The 23,767-nt window shown below is 43.0% G+C and overlaps 1 protein-coding gene across 1 annotated transcript in view; it reads left to right on the top strand.

The window, feature by feature from the left end:
* ANKRD50 (ankyrin repeat domain 50) overlaps positions 1-23,767 on the top strand; it is a 94,855-nt gene that overhangs the window by 63,575 nt on the left and 7,513 nt on the right. The window contains exon 4 of the mRNA XM_044302241.1: positions 19,021-22,571. Coding sequence (XP_044158176.1) covers positions 19,021-22,568 — 3,548 coding nt within the window. The 3' untranslated portion in view covers positions 22,569-22,571. The remainder of the gene's footprint in view (positions 1-19,020; positions 22,572-23,767) is intronic.

Here is a 23,767-nt window from a genome sequence, read left to right as displayed (position 1 = left end):
AAATGATACCAATGAAAACTACAAGTCCTCACACAGCTCCATAGAAAGAAAAATACAAAAGTTATGGGTCTTGGGATGCGCCGATGCACAAAGGTTCTTTTCTTTTTAAAAAAAGGTTTTTGATTGAGCAAAAGTAGTAAAGCATAAAAAAAAATATGTATTTGTTATCACTGTAACTGTACCAATAAAGTTGTTATTTATTCCAAAAATTAACGTAAAATGTCAGTGGCAGTTTTGCAGGTTTTTCCCATCTCCCTGCCACAAAGAGTTAATAAAAGTAAGGCTACTTTCACACTTGCGTTTGGTGCGGATCCGTTATGGATCTGCACAGACGGATCCGCACCGATAATACAACCGCATGCATCCGTTCAGAACCGATCCGTTTGTATTATCTTTAACATGGTGTTCAAGACGGATCCGTCTTGAACACCATTGAAATTCAATGGAGGATGGATCAGTTTTCTATTGTGCCAGATTGTGTCATAGAAAACGGATCCGTCCTGGCACACAATGTAAGTCAATGGGGACGGATCCGTTTTCTATGACACAATCTGGCACAATAGAAAACTGATCCATCCTCCATTGAATTTCAATGGTGTGCAAGACGGATCCGTTTGGCTCAGTTTCGTCAGACGGACACCGAAACGCTGCAAATAGCGTTTTGGTGTCCGCCTCCAAAGCGGAATGGAGACTGAACGGAGGCAAACTGATGGATTCTGAGCGGATCCTTTTCCATTCAGAATGCATTAGGGCAAAACGGATCTGTTTTGGACCGCTTGTGAGAGCCCTGAACATATCTCACAAACAGAAAGCCAAAACGCCAGTGTGAAAGTAGCCTTAGGCCTCATGCACACGACCGTTGTGTGCATCCGTGGCCGTTGTGCCGTTTTCCGTTTTTTTTCACGGACCCATTGACTTTCAATGGGTCCGTGGAAAAATCGGAAAATGCACCGTTTGGCAGCCGCATCCGTGAGCCGTGTTTCCTGGCCGTGAAAAAAATATGACCTGTCCTATTTTTTTCACGGCCAACGGTTCACGGACCCATTCAAGTCAATGGGTCCGTGAAAGAACACGGATGCACACAAGATTGGCATCCGTGTCCGTGATCCGTGGCCGTAGGTTTTAGTTTCATACAGACGGATCCGAAGATCCGTCTGCATAAAAGCTTTTTCAGAGCTGAGTTTTCACTTCGTGAAAACTCAGATCCGACAGTATATTCTAACACAGAGGCGTTCCCATGGTGATGGGACGCTTCTAGTTAGAATACACTACAAACTTTGTACAAGACTGCCCCCTGCTGCCTGGCAGCACCCGATCTCTTACAGGGGGATATGATAGTACAATTAACCCCATCAGGTGCGGCACCTGAAGGGGTTAATTGTACTATCATATCCCCCTGTAAGAGATCAGGGCTGCCAGGCAGCAGGGGGCAGACCCCCCCCCCCCTCCCCAGTTTGAATATCATTGTGCGGCCCCCCCCTCCCCTGTTGTTAACTCGTTGGTGGCCAGTGTGCGCACCCCCCTCCCTCCCTCTATTGTTTTAATACATTGGGGCCAGTGTGCGCGCGCCCCCCCAACCCCCCCCTCCCTCCCTCTATTGTTTTAATACATTGGGGCCAGTGTGCGCACCCCCCCAACCCCCCCCCCCCCCTCCCTCCCTCTATTGTAATAATAGCATTGGGGCCAGTGTGCGCACACCCCCCCCCCCCCCCGATCATCGGTGGCAGCGGAGTAGAAGATTTTCATACTTACCTGGCTGCTGGCTGCTGCGATGTCTGCGTCCGGCCGGGAGCTCCTCCTACTGGTAAGTGACAGCAATGCGCCGCACAGACCTGTCACTTACCAGTAGGAGGAGCTCCCGGCCGGACACAGAGATCGCAGCAGCCAGCAGCCAGGTAAGTATGAATCTTCTACTCCGCTGCCACCGATGATCGGGGGGGGGCACACTGGCCCCAATGCTATTATTACAATAGAGGGAGGGAGGGGGGGGGTTGGGGGGGCGCGCACACTGGCCCCAATGCTATTATTACAATAGAGGGAGGGAGGGGGGGGGGGGTTGGGGGGGCGCGCACACTGGCCCCAATGCTATTATTACAATAGAGGGAGGGAGGGGGTTGGGGGGGGCGCGCACACTGGCCCCAATGCTATTATTACAATAGAGGGAGGGAGGGAGGGGGGTGCGCACACTGGCCACCAACGAGTTAACAACAGGGGAGGGGGGGCCCACTGGCCACCAATGAGTTAAAAACAGGGGGGGGGGGGTCTGCCCCCGGCTGCCTGGCCGCACCGGCCAGGCAGCCGGGGACCGTCATGTACACAGTTTTGTTGTATATTCTAACCTGAAGCGTCTCCATCACCATGGGAACGCCTCTGTGTTAGACTATACTGTCGGAAATGAGTTTCACGATGTAGCTCATATCCGACAGTATATTCTAACATAGAGGCGTTCCCATGGTGATGGGGACGCTACAAGTTAAGGCTGCTTTCACACTAGCGTTCGGGTTTCCGTTCGTGAGCTCCGTTTGAAGGAGCTCACGAGCGGACCCGAACGCAGCCGTCCAGCCCTGATGCAGTCTGAATGGAGGCGGATCCGCTCAGACTGCATCAGTCTGGCGGCGTTCAGCCTCCGCTCCGCTCGCCTCCGCACGGACAGGCGGACAGCTGAACGCTGCTTGCAGCGTTCGGGTGTCCGCCTGGCCGTGCGGAGGCGTGCGGATCCGTCCAGACTTACAATGTAAGTCAATGGGGACGGATCCGTTTGAAGATGCCACAATGTGGCTCAATCTTCAAGCGGATCCGTCCCCCATTGACTTTACATTGAAAGTCTGGACGGATCCGTCCCAGGCTATTTTCACACTTAGCTTTTTTTAGCTAATATAATGCAGACGGATCCGTTCTGAACGGAGCCTCCGTCTGCATTATTATGGGCGGATCCGTTCAGAACGGATCCGCCCGAACGCTAGTGTGAAAGTAGCCTAAAATATACCATCGGATTGGAGAAAACTCCAATCCGATGGTATAACAGAACTCCAGACTTTACATTGAAAGTCAATGGGGACGGATCCGTTTGAAATGGCACCATATTGTGTCAACATCAAACGGATCCGTCCCCATTGACTTGCATTGTAATTCAGGACGGATCCGTTTGGCTCCGCACGGCCAGGCGGACACCAAAATGACTTTTTTTTCATGTCCGTGGATCCTCCAAAAATCAAGGAAGACCCACGGACGGAAAAACGGTCACGGATCACGGACCAACGGAACCCCGTTTTGCGGACCGTGAAAAAAAACGTCCGTGTGCATGAGGCCTCAAAAGGAAAGTTATGTGTACCCCAAAATGACATAAGTAAAAATCACAACCTGTCCAGTAAAAAATCAAGCCCTCATACTGCTACTTAGAAGGCAACAGTGAAAGAAATAAATTCTAATTTCTAAGGGGCTAAAAAATTCTATTAAATACCGTATTTTCTGCTTTATGGCTGACACTGATACTTCGCAGGCCGCGCTTTGTGGCATAACGGCCTGCGATGTACCAGTTACAGTTAAAGGGGTTGTCCGGACATACCTATTATTTCACCCAGGCAGCCCCCCTGATGTTAGTATCGGAGCATTTCACGCTCCGATGCGCTCCCTTGCCCTGCGCTGGATCACGCAGGGTAAGGCCTAGTTCACACGAACGTATGGCTTTTATAGTTTTTTGCGGTCCGTTTTTCACGGATTCGTTGTTCCGTTTTTGAGTTCCGTTGTGTTTCCGTTTCCGTTCCGTTCCGTTTTTCCGTATGCCATGTACAGTTTACAGTAATTACATAGGAAAAATTGGGCTGGCCATAACATTTTCAATAGATGGTTCAGAAAAAACGGAACGGAAACGGAAGACATACGGATGCATTTTCGTATGTGTTCAGTTTTCTTTGCGGATCCATTGACTTGAATGGAGCCACGACCCGTGATTTACGGCCAAATATAGGACAAGCTCTATCTTTCAACGGAACGGAAAAACGGAAACGGAAGGCATACGGAACACATTCCGTTTTTTTTGCGGAACCATTGAAATGAATGGTTCTGTATACGGAACACAAAAAAACGGCCCGTACACCCGCAAAAAAAACGTTTGTGTGAACTAGGCCTAAGGGCTCTTTTATTTCTAATAACACACTGCCTGGCAGAGGCTTCTGCCCAGCACTGTGTTCCCGGTGATGTCACCGGCTCTGATAGGTGGGCTTTAGCACTGCCCTAGCCGTTTTACAGGCTAGGGAAGCGCTAAAACCCACCCATCAATGCCGTGACGTCACCCGAGTTTCATGGCAGCCCCATGGAGAGCCCAGTTCGTCACCAGAGCTCCAGAAAATGCCTTTGCCCTGCGCAGTTTAGTGAAGGGCAAAGGAGAGCATCGAAGCATGAACTGCTCCGATGCTCAAGTCAGAGGGGCTGCCTGGGTGAAAATGGGGGTATGTCTGGGTACAGGCGATTAGCTTAACAAAGCAGCTCCACTGCTTAAGGATTAAATGAATAGACTTTACATGTGAAGACTGCTGTGAGTGGGGCCCGGTGTAATGGGGTCACTATTCACACAGGGACCTGAGGGCACATATTAATAACTTAATACTGTGACACATAGGACCATGAGGGGACCAACATAAGGTGCTATATGTGTGTCATCCACATATCCCCAATAATAGTGTCATCCTCAGAACACCATTAGTTCAAAACCCACCAAAAGTTCACCCTTTTGGTTCTAATTTATTTTTTCTTATTTTCCTATTTTCCTCAAAAACCTGGGTGCTTCTTGTCATCAGGTGTGTCTTATAAAGCAAAAAATATTGGAGGAGGGGGGTATATATATTCAAAGAAATTCCATGGCACTTTGGGGGTGCTGTGGAATTTTTTGGAATTTTATTTATTTGGATATTGGATTGTCTCCACAGCCGCTGGCACACCAACCTTGCTTTTTTTTTTCTACCGTATCGCATATATATATATATATATATATATATATATATATATATATATATATATATATATATATTTCACACACTACATACACATATATACCGTTTTGCCAGGTGCACGTCTCTTCTGTTTCCCTCATTTTTCCCTTGCAATCATGCTTGCTTCTGCTCTTTTGAGGCCAGGTGTGACATTCTCTTCAGAAAAAGATCTGTTGTTCTGCACAAGGAGCGCAGGTTTCAAAGAAAGCCGAATTTAAAATGCTCCTCTGCTCTCCGAGTCTGTGATAAGGCATTTACACATTAACTTACGCAGTGTGTGCATTGTGCCGTACATCTGCTTGGAGCAACTGTTTGATCCTATGTAAGATTGTGTCTCAGTATGAAATTTAAAGGTGTTAATAGGTCATCAGTATCTGATCAATGGGGGTCTGACACCTGGGACCCCTGCTGATCAGCTGAGAAGGCACCGGCGCTCCTCTGAGCTCCACGGCTTTTCCTAGGCCAGTGACGACATGTTCATTGGCCACGTGGCCTGGGAGCAGCTCAGCCCCATAGAAGTGAATGGGTCTGAGCATGATGCCAAGCACAGATGCTATACCAACGGCGCTCACAGGAGCACTGGTGATCGGCAGGAGTCAGCCACTGATCAGATACGAGATCCGTATTAAAATCTTTGTGAACCCTTTTAAGTATGGGGGTTGAATGTGGTTTTGCATTACATATGCCTTGGTATATATGGTGTGGGAATCGCATGTCAGTCTGTCTACACCTGCAGAATAATGGAAGTACATAAATATGGGCCTTATAGAAGACCTCCATGTGAAACATAAAAATGGTCACACGTTACTAAATGATCTTCCAGGCAGTAATTGGTAAGTGACAGCTGCTATGGCTGCACTTATGTGGTACCTTGGAACCGAACCCGAGTTTGGGAAATGTTCTTTTACAGTACAAATTAATTTATGAAGTTATTGCGCGAAGTCTCGCGTGACTATAACTTCGGCTCATCGGAGCCAATACATTCTAATACTGTACGGAGCTCATGCATAGAACTAAGTTTTATTCGCTCATCCCTAGCTGCACTTCCGGTTGTCACTTTTTCAGGTTTTCTTTTGCCAAAGTTTGACTACTGTTTTCACTTTTTATCTACTGATATACAGACGTGGACAAAATTGTTGGTACCCTTTGGTCAATGAAAGAAAAAGTCACAATGGTCACAGAAATAACTTTAATCTGACAAAAGTAATAATAAATTAAAATTCTATAAATGTTAACCAATGAAAGTCAGACATTGTTTTTCAACCATGCTTCAACAGAATTATGTAAAAAAATAAACTCATGAAACAGGCATGGACAAAAATGATGGTACCCCTAGAAAACACAGAACATAATGTGACCAAAGGGACATGTTAATTCAAGGTGTGTCCACTAATTAGCATCACAGGTGTCTACAACCTTGTAATCAGCCATTGGGCCTATATATATGGCTCCAGGTAATCACTGTGTTGTTTGGTGATATGGTGTGTACCACACTCGACATGGACCAGAGGAAGCAAAGGAAAGAGCTGTCTCAAGAGATCAGAAAGAAAATTATAGACAAGCATGTTAAAGGTAAAGGCTATAAGACCATCTCCAAGCAACTAGATGTTCCTGTGAGTACAGTTGCACATATTATTCATAAGTTTAAGATCCATGGGACTGTAGCCAACCTCCCTGGACGTGGCCGCAGGAGGAAAATTGATGACAAATCTAAGAGACGGATAATCCGAATGGTAACAAAAGAGCCTAGAAAGACTTCTAAAGAGATTCAAGGTGAACTTCATGCTCAAGGAACATCAGTGTCAGATCGCACCATCCGTCGTTGTTTGAGCCAAAGTGGACTACATGGGAGACGACCAAGGAGGACACCATTGTTGAAAACGAATCATAAAAAAGCAAGACTGGAATATGCCAAACTACATGTTGACAAGCCACAAAGCTTCTGGGAGAATGTCCTGTGGACAGATGAGACAAAAATCGAAGTTTTTGCCAAGGCACATCAGCTGTATGTTCACAGACGAAAAAATGAAGCATATCAAGAAAAGAACACTGTCCCTACTGTGAAACATGGAGGAGGCTCTGTTATGTTCTGGGGCTGCTTTGCTGCGTCTGGCACAGGGTGTCTTGAATCTGTGCAGGGTACAATGAAATCTCAAGACTATCAAGGAATTCTAGAGAGAAATGTACTAGCCAGTGTCAGAAAGCTTGGTCTCAGTCGCAGGTCATGGGTCTTGCAACAGGACAATGACCCAAAACACACCGCTAAAAACACCCAAGAATGGCTAAGAGGAAAAAATTGGACTATTCTAAAGTGGCCTTCTATGAGCCCTGACCTCAATCCTATTGAGCATCTTTGGAAGGAGCTGAAACATGCAGTCTGGAAAAGGCACCCTTCAAACCGGACACAACTGGAGCAGTTTGCTCATGAGGAGTGGGCCAAAATACCTGCTGAGAGGTGCAGATGTCTCATTGACAGTTACAGGAAGCGTTTGATTGCAGTGATTGCCTCAAAAGGTTGCGCAACAAAATATTAAGTTAGGGGTACCATCATTTTTGTCCATGCCTGTTTCATGAGTTTATTTTTTTACATAATTCTGTTGAAGCATGGTTGAAAAACAATGTCTGACTTTCATTGGTTAACATTTATAGAATTTTAATTTATTATTACTTTTGTCAGATTAAAGTTATTTCTGTGACCATTGTGACTTTTTCTTTCATTGACCAAAGGGTACCAACAATTTTGTCCACGTCTGTATACGGCCATTTATTAGGGTATGTTCACACATGCCTGATATGCTGCCGATCTGCGTAATGGTAAATCTGCAGGATTGTACAGTACTGGGAAAAAGATTTTGGCATATGTCCTCTACACGCTCACAAAGTATTGTATGTTGACATGCGTGTGGATTTCAGACCTGCAGTGTCAGTTTATGCTATGTATTTCCACAGTGGTCCACTTGTAATCCACATTTTGATCCACTTGTAATCCACATTTTGAAATCCACAACAAAACTGCAGCAAATGATGTCCCGTGTGGACATACCCTTACATTTTTTATGTAAATGCTCTTTACAAATACGGTGTGTGCTTTCTTTATATTCATCACCTTGTTGCACCATTTTTACCCCCCACAAAAACGAATATACTTCTGTATGGCACATGCCAGGGAATCCACATGGAGCAAACAAAGCGGTTCATTTATCAAGGGACTTGTGACTATTTTCTGGGGGCTCTCCCACTTCAGCAAATGGTCTTTATCATGTAGACAAATGTGTTAATACAAAGTTAAGTTAATACAAGCCACTTGCTAATGTATTGTGATTGTCCATATTGCTTACTTTGCTGCCTGCTTCATTTTTACATCACATTATACACTGCCAGTTCCCATGGTTATGACCACCCTGTAATCTATCAGTGGTGGACATGCTTGCACACTATAGAAAAAAGTGCTGGCCTCTCTAGTGGTTGGGACAGCGGGTACCCACATAGGCCTCCACACTAGTGTGCAAGCACGGCCACCACTGTTGGATTATAGGATGTTCATAACCATGGAAACGAGCAGTAATGTGATAGAAAAATGAATCCAGCCAGCAAATGAAGCAATATGGACAATCACAATACATTAGTAAGTGCCTTGTACTAACTTTCTCTACATGATAAATGCTATTTGCTGAAGAGAGACATCCCCTTTAAGGTAATAAGGGATTGGGATATACATCTGTAAAAATGACACATTTCTGTTCCTCTATTAGTATGGCACCTGCCTTAAAATATTGACAGTGCTGCGGCTCCGCCAACCATTCATGTGCTATGAATACATGACTTGTTTTTAGTGACGGTTGTTAAAAAGTAACTTGATTATGGTATTACTAATACAGAGCTTATTTGGCGACTTATTTAATGTCGTTTTTGATGCTAAATCCTATGAGATTTTCCGATGTACCTAATAATGCTGTGATATTGCAGATAAAATTCCATGAGATTTGTGAGATTTTTTGTAATAAGGAACAAGCAGAGCTTTTCTTCCTATTATTAGAGGATCCGAATTTCCGATGTGTATATTGACATTCAGTAACCTGGTAAAGAGCATCTAGTGTCTTTTGATGTGGCTGCTGAGATCACAAAACTGCTTTAAAAGTAGTAATTTCATTTATATTTGGAGTCAGGCATGACGAGATTTCTGTGAAGCTTGAACAGTGTCCGCTACTCCTGATGTAGGGCTGTCTACGCTGACTTGTGAGCCATGAAGACGAGGCACAAGCCGCTTCTCGTTTGTGTTGGTACATGACTGCCAGGCATATTACATAATAAAGCAATATATAAATACTATGTTTAATAAAAAATAAAATGAACCCCTTGTACTTCTAGAGAGGTGATAAACCTTCTCCCATGAAGTTCAGCATCCTGCATTCCCTGGATACCATGTTTATGAGGGCATCTCTTAAGCCTTGCTGGAGGTCCTGTGAGCGATGGGTTTTTCCTCTGCATGTGTTCACCATACAGATCTGGAGAAGGGAGGGGGAGCTCTCATGCGTCGTGAGAAGATGTAAGTTGTCAGTATAACCAGCTAGTACACAGCCCCTATTACAGGAATGGAACTAGGCTTGAGCAAATCAAGACTTTTGGGAATGACTACGGTATTCCTATTTCCGGATTTAAAAACATTGAAATTGCAACACCAAGAAAAGTCGTAGAATTAAGGAAATCACAGGATCAATTAATAATATGCAAATGATGAAAATGGAAGCAAAACATATGGTTGCTGGTGCACTTAGGGATCTAAAGTCAGATTTGGCACCGAGGTACCAGCCAGTACCAAAGCCCACTTCGGATTCCTATTTTAAAATGTTTTTAAATACGCAGATAGAAATACCAAAGTCTCACGCGACTTTGGGCAAAACACAACCGTGTATTCCCCAAAAGCGTGTATCTGAGTTTCCGTATTCGGGTGGGGAAATAGTATGTAATGTGCACAGAATTGGGTCTGGCCTCGGTGCACTTAATTCCTCATTTCCATATGGACTAATCATACCTTTTCACTTAGCGATCCATTGCATCATGCTGGAGAAAAAGTATCATGACATTCAGCTGAGCTAGCCCTACAAGGCAATGTGCCTGGTTTACCACTGAATTTCCAGCTGACCGACTCCCTATAACATGTCCAAAAGCACATCTGTTTAAAATTGGCAGGAGATGATGGCAGAAGACGTTCATGTAGGATTTCAAAACTGAATATGTGCAACAGTGGAGTATATAAAGTGGTCAGTGGGGTTAAGGGCTTATTCATATGTCGCAGTTTTTTTTGCGAAAATTTCGGCCGCACAAAAATCTGCACTACAGGTGTGACTGCAGTACGTACAATCCTTTAGCAGCCCCTGTCCCAGCAGAACTGACATGAAGGGAACACGGAGGTCCTTGACTTGTATATTCTGGTTTTGTTCCATATCTTATCTATTGGGACTCTTTGGGGGTCCCACTTGGGACATCGACCACCGTCAAATTTACTAACATTTAAGCCTGAAAACAGGAGTAAAAGAGGAGTTAAATCTACTCCATTCAGGGGCTGCCATATGCATGGAGTCCCGGAGGTGCGCGTAATTTATGACCAGGCCCGCTCCTCATGATATATTAGATGCTATATCCGGAAGCACAGGGCCTATCAAAGACCAGCATAAAAAGCCATTATTTGATAAATGAGCGCGTATTACATAAATTGATGGAGTTTTTTTTTTGTTTTGTTTGTTTTTTGGTGATGTTGGGTTTCAATGTTGCCTTCAGGATGATGGTTGCACTTCTGACCTTAAAGGGGTTGTCAACGATTTTGATAGTGGGGACATATCCTCTGGTTAGGCCATCAATATCTGTTCAGCAGCCCCCATGCTCAGCTGTTTCGGCCATAACTACCCAGCTCTGTCCATTGTGTAGTGGATGAAGCTGCTTCAGTTTAGTTCTGGCGCCGGCCCTACAACTAGCTGATTAATGGGGTGTCAAACCCCTGCTGATCTGATATTGCTGAGGATAGGTCATCCATATCAAAATCTTTGAAAACCCTTTTAAATTTGACAGCAGGTTGAAATTATGTTGGAAATCCAATATACTGTCGATGGAATAGGGTAAATCCCATCATGCAGCAGCTTTTTACTATTGTTTATGGGTTGACATTGTATGCTTACCTCAGTCATCTGCAAACTTGGCCTCCCCAGCAGTTTTCATGGCACAAGTCTCTGCCTGTAGTGACAGCTTTAGCTTTGATGGCATGCTGGAAATGTTAGTTTCACCACAGCTGAAGTCACATGTAGGGTTGCATCGGATATCGAATTATCGATACCAAATCAATACTTTTGTATATATTTCAATTCCGTGATTTGCCTTTCACTGATACTAGGCTGCACTAGTGCGCAGCCTAGTATCAGAGAACATGGAGCGCGCTGCTCTCATGTTCCCTCAGCAGCACAGTGGAGAAGGAGGGAGTCTCTCCCTCCCCCCCTGTGCCGCTGCCACCAATGAGAGAGGAGGAGGAGGGGCTGTGGCCACTGCGCCACCAATGAAGATAACTAACCCATGCATACAAATACAGGCGGGTGCCGGCTGCGGAATTAACTGCCTCGGATCGCAGCGCCCTGTCATAGAAGTTGGGTGCCGACTATGTGATTCTGCAGCCGACACCCGCCGCCTGTATTTGTATTCATGGGTTAGTTATCTTCATTGGTGGCTCAGTGCCACCAAAATATTAAGTATAACTTACCCCCTTTTCCCAATTTTATGTATAAAATATATAAGTAATAATAAATAAACATTATTACATATCATTACGTCTTAAAAGTCCAAACTATTGAAATAAAAAAATAAATAAAAAAAATCTCCTATGCGGTGAACGCCGTAACAGGAAAAAAAAATTTATAAAAACTGCGCGGTTCACCATTTTTTACAGTCACCTTGTCCACCCACAAAAATAGGATAGGACTGTTCTATTATGGGTTGGACATTCCATAAGATGCGGAATGCACGCAGCTTTTTTGGTGTTATCATTTTGCGTGGTATCGAGTAGCGCAATACTTTTTTATGGTATCGAAATTGAATAAAAATCTTTATCGTGACAACCCTAGTCACATGTAGTAGACACTGCTGTAAACGTGTAAAGCATATGCTTTCTTATTTATGGTATCTTGCATTGCCTCTCACTTTAGGGCTTCTTCACAGCACAAAAAATTGAAAATGTGGAAGATTCAGGCAACTCGGGTAGAGTTGAGTTTGGATTTTTCATATAGGGAGGGAGGTGCACATGGTCATCTCCTCATTAATTTCAGCAGAAAAAGCAGCTGCTGATGACCTTGAATCTCCAACCTTGTTCTCCTGATAGGTGCAGATTAGGGATGAGTGAACCCATGGAAGGCCTTGATCGCGCATGTCTCCTTTCTTCAGGACCTGCGATGATGTCACCGTGCTCACCATGTGGGGAGCGTGGTGACGTCACCGCAGGTCCTGAAGAAAGAAGACCTGCGCGATCAAGGCTGCGTGATTAAGTGGTGAGGTTTTTTTTTTGTTTTTTTTTTAACCCCTCAATAGCCATTTTATTTAGCATTCTGTCTTATAATTTTTTTTATATAATAAAACTACCTGAACACTCAGGTCCGGGTACTTTGCAGTTCGGGTTCGCTCAACCCCAGTGCAGATCCCAAAAGTGAAACCCCCAGGTATTTGACATATCCTGTAAGTAAGCTATAAATCCCTAAAGGTGAAAAAAGGTTCATTTTCTATCAAGTTGATATTCTATGAAGTCCTCAACTTCTCAAGATCTCCTTTTTCTGTTAGTGGATTAGATGGGCCATATTTATCATACAGATACGCCACTTTTGTGGAGTGAAAAGTGCAGTTACTCCACCGGCCTTGCCACTTTCCCAAAAAGCAGGCAGGGCTGGTGGCCCCACCACATTCATTTAAGCTACTTTCATACTGGTGTTTTGGTTTCAGTTTGTGAGATCCGTTCAGGGCTCTCACAAGCGGTCCAAAACAGATCAGTTTTGTACTAATGCATTTTGAATGGAAAAGGATCCGCTTGGAATGCATCCGTTTCCCTCCGTTCCGTCTCCATTCCACTTTGGAGGCGGACACCAAAACGCTGCTTGCAGCCTTTTGGTGTCTGCCTGACGAAACTGAGCCAAACGGATCACACAGTGTAAGTCAATGGGGACGGATCCGTTTTCTATGACATAATCTGACACAATAGAAAACTGATCTGTCCCCCATTGACTTTGAATGGTGTTCAAGACGGATCCGTTTTGGCTATGTTAAAGATAATACAAACGGATCCCTTCTGAGTGGATGCAGACAGTTGTATTATCTGAACGAATGCACTTGTGCAGATCCATGACGGATCCGCACCAAACGCAAGTGCTAAAGTAGCCTAAATCTTCAGTTCAGGTGCACGGACTGCCAAGATGCTGTGCCTAAATTATGGCTAGGCATACAAAGAGAGTAGGAAAACATCAACTATAGCCAGTTATATCCTGATGGTTTCCTACAGTATCAGCATAGATGAAATATATCAGTGTAGAATCCAGGGTAATACTCTGAGTAATCCCTCGACTGGATATAGATGTATAAACCCCTACCAAACAGAACTCTATGCAGGAGAAAGTCTGTAGAACATCTCAAATTGTTAAGGAATTGAAACACAAAGTGCATCTTTGTAGGGAGCCTGTTGGACTGAATATGAATGAATCATGCTATAGAGCAGGAGGAGCTGAGCAGATTGCTATATAGTTTTTTGGAAATTATTCACTAGAACTTTTATTTATTCATTCAAATCCCTGCACTTACTATGATTAGGAGTCCAGAGAGTGGTCCTACTCAGTGATTGCTAGCTCTGTGTGCATGCTTAGCTAGCAATCACTTCATAGGACCACCCACTGGACTTTTGAGCCCAGACTGAGCAGGAATTTAAACAAATTAGGGACTCTTTCACACCTGCGTTCTTTTCTTCCGGCATAGAGTTCCGTCGTCGGGGCTTTATGCCGGCAGAATCCTGATCGGTTTTATCCTAATGCTTTCTGAATGGAGTGAAATCCGTTCAGGATGCATCAGGATGTCTTCAGTTCCGGAACGGAACGTTTTTTGGCCGGAGAAAATACCGCAGCATGCTGCGCTTTTTGCTCCGGCCAAAAATCCTGAAGACTTGCCGCAAGGCCGGATCCGGAATTAATGCCCATTGAAAGGCATTGATCCGGATCCGGCCTTAAGCTAAACGTCGTTTCGGCGCATTGCCGGATCCAACGTTTAGCTTTTTCTGAATGGTTACCATGGCTGCCGGGACGCTAAAGTGTAGCGGGGAGCGGGGAAGCAGCATACTTACCGTCCGTGCTGCTCCCGGGGCGCTCCAGAGTGACGTCAGGGTGCCACACGCGCATGGATGACGTGATCGCATGGCACGTCATCCATGCGCATGGGGCGCTCTGACGTCACTCTGGAGCGCCCCGGGAGCCGCGCGGACTGTAAGTATGCCGCTCCCCACTACTACTATGGCAACCAGGACTTTAATAGCATCCTGGGTGCCATAGTAACACTGAACGCATTTTGAAGACGGATCAGTCTTCAAATGCTTTCAGTACACTTGCGTTTTTCCGGATCCGGCGTGTAATTCCGGCAAGTGGATTACAGGCCGGATCCGGACAACGCAAATGTGAAAGAGGCCTAAGTACAAAGTTATGATGAATTGTTTTATAACAAAATCTTTTGATCAATCTTTAGGTATTGATCTTCTCAGTGCCTTTTATACAATTCTTCCCTGAGATTGGACAGCATTTTCAAAGTATCAGTTTCGCATTAAGTTTTATTTAATTTAAAACTGGAAAATCCTTTTACAACAAAACCTTCCACACAAATCCAAGGGGGCGCAATCTGAAATTAGTTGGGAGGAAGGTCAGAAGCAGTGTCAAAAAATATTTTTTGGAGGGTTTAGTACAGGGATGTCAAACTCGTGGCCCTCCAGCTGTTGCAAAACTACAACTCCCATCATGCCTGGGCATACTACAGCTATCAGGGAATGATGGGAGTTGTAGTTTTGCAACATCTGGAGGGCCATGAGTTTGACATCCATGGTTTAGTAGATACTTGGAACAAACTTCTAGCAGATTTGGTTGGGAAGTCTTCAGAAAGTGAATTTAAAGGTGTTTTCAAGGACTTATATGTTGATGACCTGTTTTCAGGATAGGTCATCGATATCAGATCAGTGGAGGTCTGACACCCCACCCCCGGTTTAGCGGTTATGGCCAGTCATTTGCATCAAAAACTAGAGTACAAAGGGAGAAGCAGAAGGTTTCGTACATTGTAGTGGCCATGCTGGGGTACCACCGCTCAGCTCCCATTCAAAAGCAGACTAGACGGACCATGTGGTCTTTTTCTGCCATCAGTTTTCTATGTTAACATCCTAAAATGACCAAGTTCAAAAAGTCCAATGGCAAAAACAAAACTGTGTCAACATACTGAAACCAACCCATCCACACAAACCTAAGGTGGTTAATGTGTTCAAAGGTGTCTCTAATAAGCACAGACTTGGGAGGAGTGGTGTTAGTTATTTATTAGATTGTTTTGTGTCTAATGATTGTAATTAATGAAAATCACTTTGTAGAAGGTTCTTTTCACATTGACATTAGAGTCTTATTTTTCTTTTGATCATTGCAACAAAAAAAAAAAACTATTAAATATCCTGTTAGTCAATGTTGTTACACAATAGAACATGAAAAGTCTAAGGGAGGTGGCCGTTTTTTATAGGCCCTAATATAAAGCACTCGTTTAATTGTATTATGGCTGGAGAGAAAAGGCAATGTATGAAAAAACATGATTTAACAGTAAATGGCTACAGGGAATAGGATGCGTAGCTAAATGTTTTAAAAGGCTGTAAAGTTAATGATATATACCAAATCTTTTGCTTTATAAGACACCCTTTTTCCCCCAAAAGTGGGGAGAAATGGCAATGCATCTTCTACAGCCAATACTAGTGAGTGCTTCCGTTAATATGACTTTTTTCTCTCTCTAATTTTCCTTCTCTAAAACCTAGATGCGTCTTAAAAAGCATATCAAAATATGGTGTATACATGTGTATGTGTATATATAGATGTAGAGATAAATAGATATATTCTCCTCTTCCCTGATCCTGTTCTAGGTGTGCCACGTGTCATAAATTGTCTCTTCCCTCCAGTGTTTGCTGCTTGTGAAATAAACCGTTCAGGAAAAGGTGCTTGGTAGACTTGAGTGCTGTTCACACTGTCCTCTGGATAGGTTATCAGTATCTGATTGGCAGGGGGCCTGGGTGTTGGACTCCACCGATCAGATACTGATGATCAATCCTGAGAATAGGTCATCCGTAGTAAAATCTCAGAAAACCCCTTTGAACAATGGGTCATTTTCTGCTGACGCATTCCCTTTAACGTCTTCCTGCCCTGTACCATGTTATTATGATGCTTGAAGCATCTCATCAATACGAAGCCCCCAGGCTGCCATGTTACTGTCTGTTACACCTTGCTGGTAAAAATAAATTCTCCATACACCATAATACAGAAGTATTTACAGGGTATAGTAATGTGATCACAGGTACAAGTTTCATAAAATGTAAAATAAAGTTTTTAAAACTAAAAAAATAAAGCTTCAAAACATTGCTCCCTCTTTTCCTATGTATCACATATATAAAGAACAAAAATAATTAAAAGGCTAAACATAATTGGTAATGTCCAAACGATTTAAGTGTCATAAGTAGTGAAGCCCATACAAGAAACAATACCCAAATGTTGTTTTTGAGTTACTTCACCACCCAATAAAATCCCATGTTTCCCAAAATGGTATTTATAAAAGTAGCACTGAGCAAACTTGTGTTTTTCAAGTTCGTCATACAAAGTTCGGGTTATCTAAGAATCCCATTATGGATTCCGCTACCACGGACCATAACTTATGGTAACCGAATCCATATCGGAGTTCTTAGATAACCCGAACCTTGAAAACACAAGTTCACTCATCCCTATATAAAACTACAGCTCTGTCAGCAGAAAAGTAAAAAACAAGTACGGTAGTTTATAAATTTGATGTCTCTATTATTGTACTGACCCACGGAATAAAGTCAACATGTAATTTTTACTGTGCAGTGAACTTCGTAAAAATGAGACCGTGGCGGCATTGCAATGTTTTTTTCACACTCTCTTCATACTAGTGCTGTAATAAACTTGACTCGTCCCGCAAAAAACAATTCCTCATAGGGCTATGTCGATGATGGGGGGTGGAGAAACGGTGTCTCCCTAAACAGTCTGCCAGTATCCATTCAGTGCTGCCAGTGTTACTCTGCAAGAACACACCCTCACCTTGTAACACCCAGATAGACCTTTATTACCAACTGCTGACAATACATTCATAACTGCTAGCAGGAATAATAAAAGAATAGCGCAACATAGATTCATATGTTAAGAGAGGTCACAGGTCCTGTTTAAGGATGCGCTAGTGTGGTACTTAAGGACTGAAATGCCAACTGTAATCTCACACACTCCGTTATTAGGCAGTAGGATCGGGCAGAAATTGTTGGGATCCATTTGAGAATATCTTTCATTGCTGCCATGCCTTTCTGCCGGATCCGTCAAAACGTACGCAACTGACGGCATTTGTCAGACGGATCAGGATCCTGCATGAATGCATGTCAATGGGAATAAATGCTGGATCCGGCATTCCGGCGAGTGTTTCGGAATTTTGGCAGGAGGTAAAACCGCAGCATGCTGAGGTATTATCTCCACCCTGAAAAGTAAAAAAGACTGAACTGAAGACATCCTGAACGGATTGCTCTCCATTCAGAATGCATTAGGATGAAACTGATCAGTTCTTTTCCGGTATTGAGCCCCTAGGACGGAACTCTATGATGGAAAAGAATAACGCTATGTGAAAGTACCCTTAGTGCAGGGCGAAGGAGAGCATCGGAGCATGAACTGCTCCGATGCACAAGTCAGGGGGGCTGCCTGGGTGAAAATGGGGGTATGTCCAGGTTAAGCTCTAAACCCGGACAACCCCTTTAACGTCAGATATGGACAGATGCCACTGCATGTTGAGTGGGGCAGTTGTTTAGGGAACGGTTTGAAACCCAGTGAATATTCTGTACGGGTGCTATTGCTTGGTTGCTTCATCAACTGCCCTTTCCAGTGTGCCTTGGCATCTCTCCACTCTGGTTTCACACTAAATCCCTATAATGATGTTAGATTGGGTCAGTCCTGGATTTGCATCCCCATTGCAGGTTCAAAAATATGCCAGTTTTTCCCATTTTTCTTTTCTTTTTTTCCTCATTCATCTTTAGGTTTTGCTTATTTATGAGTGGTTATACTTGGTGTAAGGGAAGGATAAAATGCACGTTTTTAACAAACTGAATTTAAACATTGGGGAGAATTTATCATGAGGGTACTATATGAAGTCAGTTTTTCTTGAGTATGCGTTAGAGTACTTTACATCAGATTTCTCAAATGTCACATGTTTGTTTAAATTTGCAGCATCTTTAAACTTTTGTCTAGAAATGTTACTCCAGTTTTCCTATTCCATCCTTGTACTGGAGTGAGTTTGCAACTTTTTAAATAGTGATAAATCCAAATTAAAGCCTGAATTCTGGAGTGAAGGTGTGATAAATTCCCCCCTATATGTTTGTGTTATTTAGGTTTTTTGTATTCCCGTTAATCATTTGTATTCTCCCTCTAATGGTGCTTTCTCCATACTGAAGAACAATGTACATGTAAAGGAATTTCATTTATAAAATAAGCATAGGAAATGCAGAGGTGGTCTCTTTATTGTCTTGCATGATGCAGGAATGTTGTTTGAAACAGGAATGACTTTTCCTTAGCAGGATAAAGACTGTAAAAATGTTTCTTGATTGTGACTTATCTAAGAATAGCTCCCGACAGAATATATTCTCACATTGAATGATTGCCAAATAGTATTGCATTGCTTTTAGATGAATTTATCACTCATATCATTATTATATTCCTAAGCTTAAGTAACGTTTTGTTTTCAATTGCAGGTTTTCGAAAGATAAGTCTGGATGATCTCCGAAAAGCCTACATTGTTAAAGATGTACAGCAATACATTCTGCATCGTTTAGACAAAGAAGAAGCTTTAAGGCAACATCTAACAAAGGAAACTGCAGAAATGTTAAATCAACTACACATAAAAAGCAGCGGGTGCTTTCTTTACCTGGAACGTGTTTTAGATGGCGTTGTAGAGAATTTTATAATGCTTCGTGAAATTCGCGACATCCCTGGAACTTTAAATGGTTTGTACCTCTGGCTATGTCAGCGGCTATTTGTAAGAAAACAGTTTGCAAAGGTCCAACCTATATTAAATGTGATTCTGGCTGCCTGCAGGCCACTGACCACCACTGAACTTTTCCATGCCGTTTGGACCAAAAATATGTCATTGACCATGGAAGACTTTCAACGGAAATTGGATGTTCTATCTAAAGTACTGGTTGATGGGTTAGGGAACACAAAAATCCTCTTCCATTACAGTTTTGAAGAGTGGTTGCTCGATGTAAAGCACTGCACACAGAAATACTTATGTAATGCAGCTGAGGGGCATCGAATGCTTGCAATGAGCTACACGTGTCGAGCAAAAGAATTAACACCAGTAGAGGTCCAAGAGTTTGGGTTACATCTCATACATTCAACCTTGCAGTTAACAAACTCAGAATTGGCATTGTGGATGATCTGGAATGGAACTTGTGTTAAAGACTCTTTGTGTACTGTAATACCAAAGGAGCAAGAGGTGCTACAGTTGTTGGTCAAGGCAGGAGCACATGTTGACAGCGAAGATGACCGAACTTGCTGCATTGTAAGACAGGCCTTGGAAAGAGAAGATTCTATCCGCACTCTTCTAGATAATGGAGCATCTGTTAATCAGTGTGACTCAAATGGGAGAACTTTGTTGGCCAATGCTGCTTATAGCGGGAATCTTGATGTGGTCAATTTACTTGTTTCAAGAGGGTCTGATCTAGAAATAGAAGATGCCAGTGGACAAACAGCACTTACTTTAGCTGCTCGCCAAGGACATGTAAAGGTTGTCAATTGTTTAATTGGGTGTGGAGCAGATATAAACCATTGTGATCATGATGGATGGACAGCTCTAAGATCTGCTGCATGGGGTGGTCACACTGAAGTTGTTTCTGCACTTTTATATGCTGGAGCAAAAGTTGATTGTGCAGATGCAGATAGTCGAACAGCTTTAAGAGCAGCATCCTGGGGGGGACACGAAGATATTGTACTAAATTTGCTGCAGCATGGAGCGGAGGTTAATAAAGCGGACAATGAGGGTAGGACTGCTTTGATTGCTGCAGCATACATGGGTCACAGAGAAATTGTAGAGCATCTTTTAAATCACGGTGCAGAAGTTGATCATGAAGATGTGGATGGACGAACTGCTTTATCTGTAGCTGCACTATGTGTTCCTGCAAGCAAGGGTCATGCATCAGTGGTGAGCCTCCTGATTGAACGGGGAGCAGAAGTGGATCATTGTGATAAAGATCTAATGACTCCATTACTTGTGGCTGCATATGAAGGACACGTAGATGTTGTTGATTTACTCTTAGAAGGTGGTGCAGATGTTGATCATACTGACAAAAATGGTCGTACCCCCCTTCTTGCAGCAGCCTCAATGGGGCATGCATCCGTAGTTAACACTCTGCTTTTTTGGGGTGCTGCAGTAGATAGTATTGATAGTGAAGGTAGAACTGTTCTTAGCATATCCTCTGCTCAAGGAAATGTTGAAGTTGTGCGGACACTTCTGGATAGAGGCCTAGATGAAAATCATAGAGATGGAGGTGGATGGACTCCCCTGCATATGGCTGCCTTTGAGGGACATAGATTGATATGTGAAGCATTGATTGAACAAGGTGCTCGAACAAGTGAAATTGATAACGATGGTCGAATTCCTTTAATACTGGCTGCGCAGGAAGGACATTATGACTGTGTGCAAATAATTTTGGAAAGTAAATCTCCAGTTGATCAAAAGGGATATGATGGACAAAATGCTTTGCGTGTTTCCTCACTAGAAGGACATAGAGACATAGTGGAGTTACTTATTAGTCATGGTGCAGACATAAATGCCAAAGATGCTGATGGAAGACCAACACTTTATATATTATCACTGGAAAATCAGTTAACAATGGCTGAATATTTTTTAGAGAATGGTGCACATGTAGAAGCTAGTGATACTGAAGGAAGGACAGCCTTACACGTTTCCTGCTGGCAGGGACATTTAGAGATGGTCCAGTCCCTCATTTCCTACAGAGCAGATGTCAATGGTTCAGACAATGAAAAACGTTCTGCCTTACAATCTGCTGCTTGGCAAGGTCATGTCAAAGTTGTTCAGCTTTTAATTGAGAACGGTGCCCTTGTTGACCATGCATGCAACCAAGGAGCTACTGCTCTTTGCATTGCAGCCCAGGAAGGGCATACTGATGTTGTACAAGTTTTGTTAGAACATGGTGCTGACCCTAACCACGCAGACCAATTTGGAAGAACTGCCATGCGTGTTGCAGCTAAAAATGGACATTCACAAATAATTAAACTGCTGGAAAAATATGGGGCTTCAACTTTAAATGGATGCAACCCTTCTCCTGTTCACACGATGGAGCAAAAGGCCTTAAATCCTTCATCTACAAAAGTGCAGTCTTTAACAATTAAATCAAATAGCTCATCCAGCACTGGAGGTGGTGATGTTCATCCTACAATGCGTGGCTTATGCAATGGTCCATCTCATGCTTTTAGTTCCCCTTCAGAATCTCCAGATTCTACTGTGGACAGACACAAGTCATCACTATCGAATAATTCTCTAAAAAGTTCTAAAAACTCTTCTCTTCGTACAACCTCTTCTACAGCAACTGCTCAAACTGTGCCTATTGATAGTTTTCATTGCCTTTCCTTTACTGAACAGATTCAACAACATTCACTTCCACGAAGTAGAAGTAGACAGTCTATAGTATCGCCTTCTTCAACAACTCACTCTTTAGGACAGAATAATTCTCCCACAAGCGAATTTGAATGGAGCCAAATCAAGCCTAGTTTAAAGTCAACAAAAACAAGTAAAGGAGGCAAGGCAGAGATCTCAAATAAATCTAGTTCTGTATCAAAGAAAACCAAGCAAAGCAGCTGTTCCCAGTCTAAGGTATTAGAATATGAAATGACTCAGTTTGACAAAAGAGTGCATGTTCCAAGTTCTGTAACTGGTATGAATGTGCCACTAAAGCAAATCCCTGAAGATGCATCGAAAATTCAGATTACCTCGATGCAGCAGGAGGTCGGCCGTTCTCAACAGCAATTCCTTATTCAGCAGCAAAGTGCCGAACAGAAGAGAAGAAATGGAATCCTGACCAACCCCAATTATCACCTTCAAGGAAACCAGGTTTTCCTAGGTAGAGTTTCTGTACCACGTTCAGTACAAGGTCGAGGACATCAAGAAGTTTTGGATGGCTACCCTTCAACAGAAACTGAGTTAGGCCTTAAACAGTCACTGAAGCTTCAGATTGATGCATCAGACCCTAGCTTTAATTACAAAAAGGAAACACCACTATGAATGGTAAGTTTATAGGCAGAATTAGGCACCAGGAGGTGGGCTGAATCCTTGAGCACTGCTTTGTAACGCCACCTTGGGCTTTGATTGACAAGGCTAAGCATACTGAGAGCAGAGATGCCTCCTAGCATCTACATAATCATGTACTGTGTGAGATATTACTGCTTTATTCACAGGCAGAATATATAATTATAAAGACACCAGTAATATGTGTTAGCTTATAAATATAGAGAAAAACATGCTTCTTTCTCTATGTGGTAATGCTACAGCTTTGAGGTAAATGCTTGGTTTTGCATGTAGAGATCCCAGGTTTGAATTTTTTTGTTCAGATATATTTTTTCTTCTACATTTACCCTATAATTAAGGTCTATATTCTTATCATATTGAGAATTATGTTTTTGGGCTCAAAAAGCTAATACATAATGTTGGCTACTTTATAATCATATATTGTGCATCTGAATAAACCAGTAATATGTTTCAGGTTTCTAAGCAAAAAAGAAACAATAAAAAAAATATATAGGAAGGCCTTTTATTGTTATATGATATTTTATTTATTATAGTATAGCCTTTTATTATGGGTTAGATGAGAGAGCAAAAAAGCTTATGTAAGTCTCTTCTTGGATTTCTACATGCATGGCAGATCACTTATCGCTAAGCTATTGGGTGACCACATAGAGCATATCTTTTCTGTGCTTATAAGTTATCACCTATTACTGATGTCTTTATAATCGTATATTGTGCCCGGGGGTACAATAGAAATATGTATATTAGCTTTCTGAGCAGATCTCAGTGTGATGAAGCTATAGTACATAGAGTATATGATATGTAGATGCTAGCACACAGCCCTGCCCTCAGCCTGATGTCTAGCCCTGTCAATCAAGCGGGGGAGGGGGGGGGGGGGTCATGTGCAGAGCACAGGGGGTGTTGCATAGCAGTGCTCTGACCAGGGCTGTGGAGTCGGTAGATAAATGCTCCGACTCAGACTCCGACTCCTCAGTTTTTTGTACTTCCTGACTCCGACTCCTCTGTATTTAATATGCGAATGTATTTTATACATTCCTTGAAGGAAAGAAAGAAGTTCTTCTAAGCTCTTCTAGCACAGAGAGGTAGTTGGGCAGAAGCTGCTGCCTTCTCCTTTGTGTGCTGATCTTCTGCTGAAGACAGGGCAGTGGGAGGATCCAAGAAGGGACATTTATTTTAAA

This window comes from Bufo gargarizans, chromosome 1, assembly GCF_014858855.1.
Source record: "Bufo gargarizans isolate SCDJY-AF-19 chromosome 1, ASM1485885v1, whole genome shotgun sequence".
Classification (NCBI taxonomy): domain Eukaryota; kingdom Metazoa; phylum Chordata; class Amphibia; order Anura; family Bufonidae; genus Bufo; species Bufo gargarizans.
This window is presented reverse-complemented; position numbering and strand designations above follow the sequence as displayed.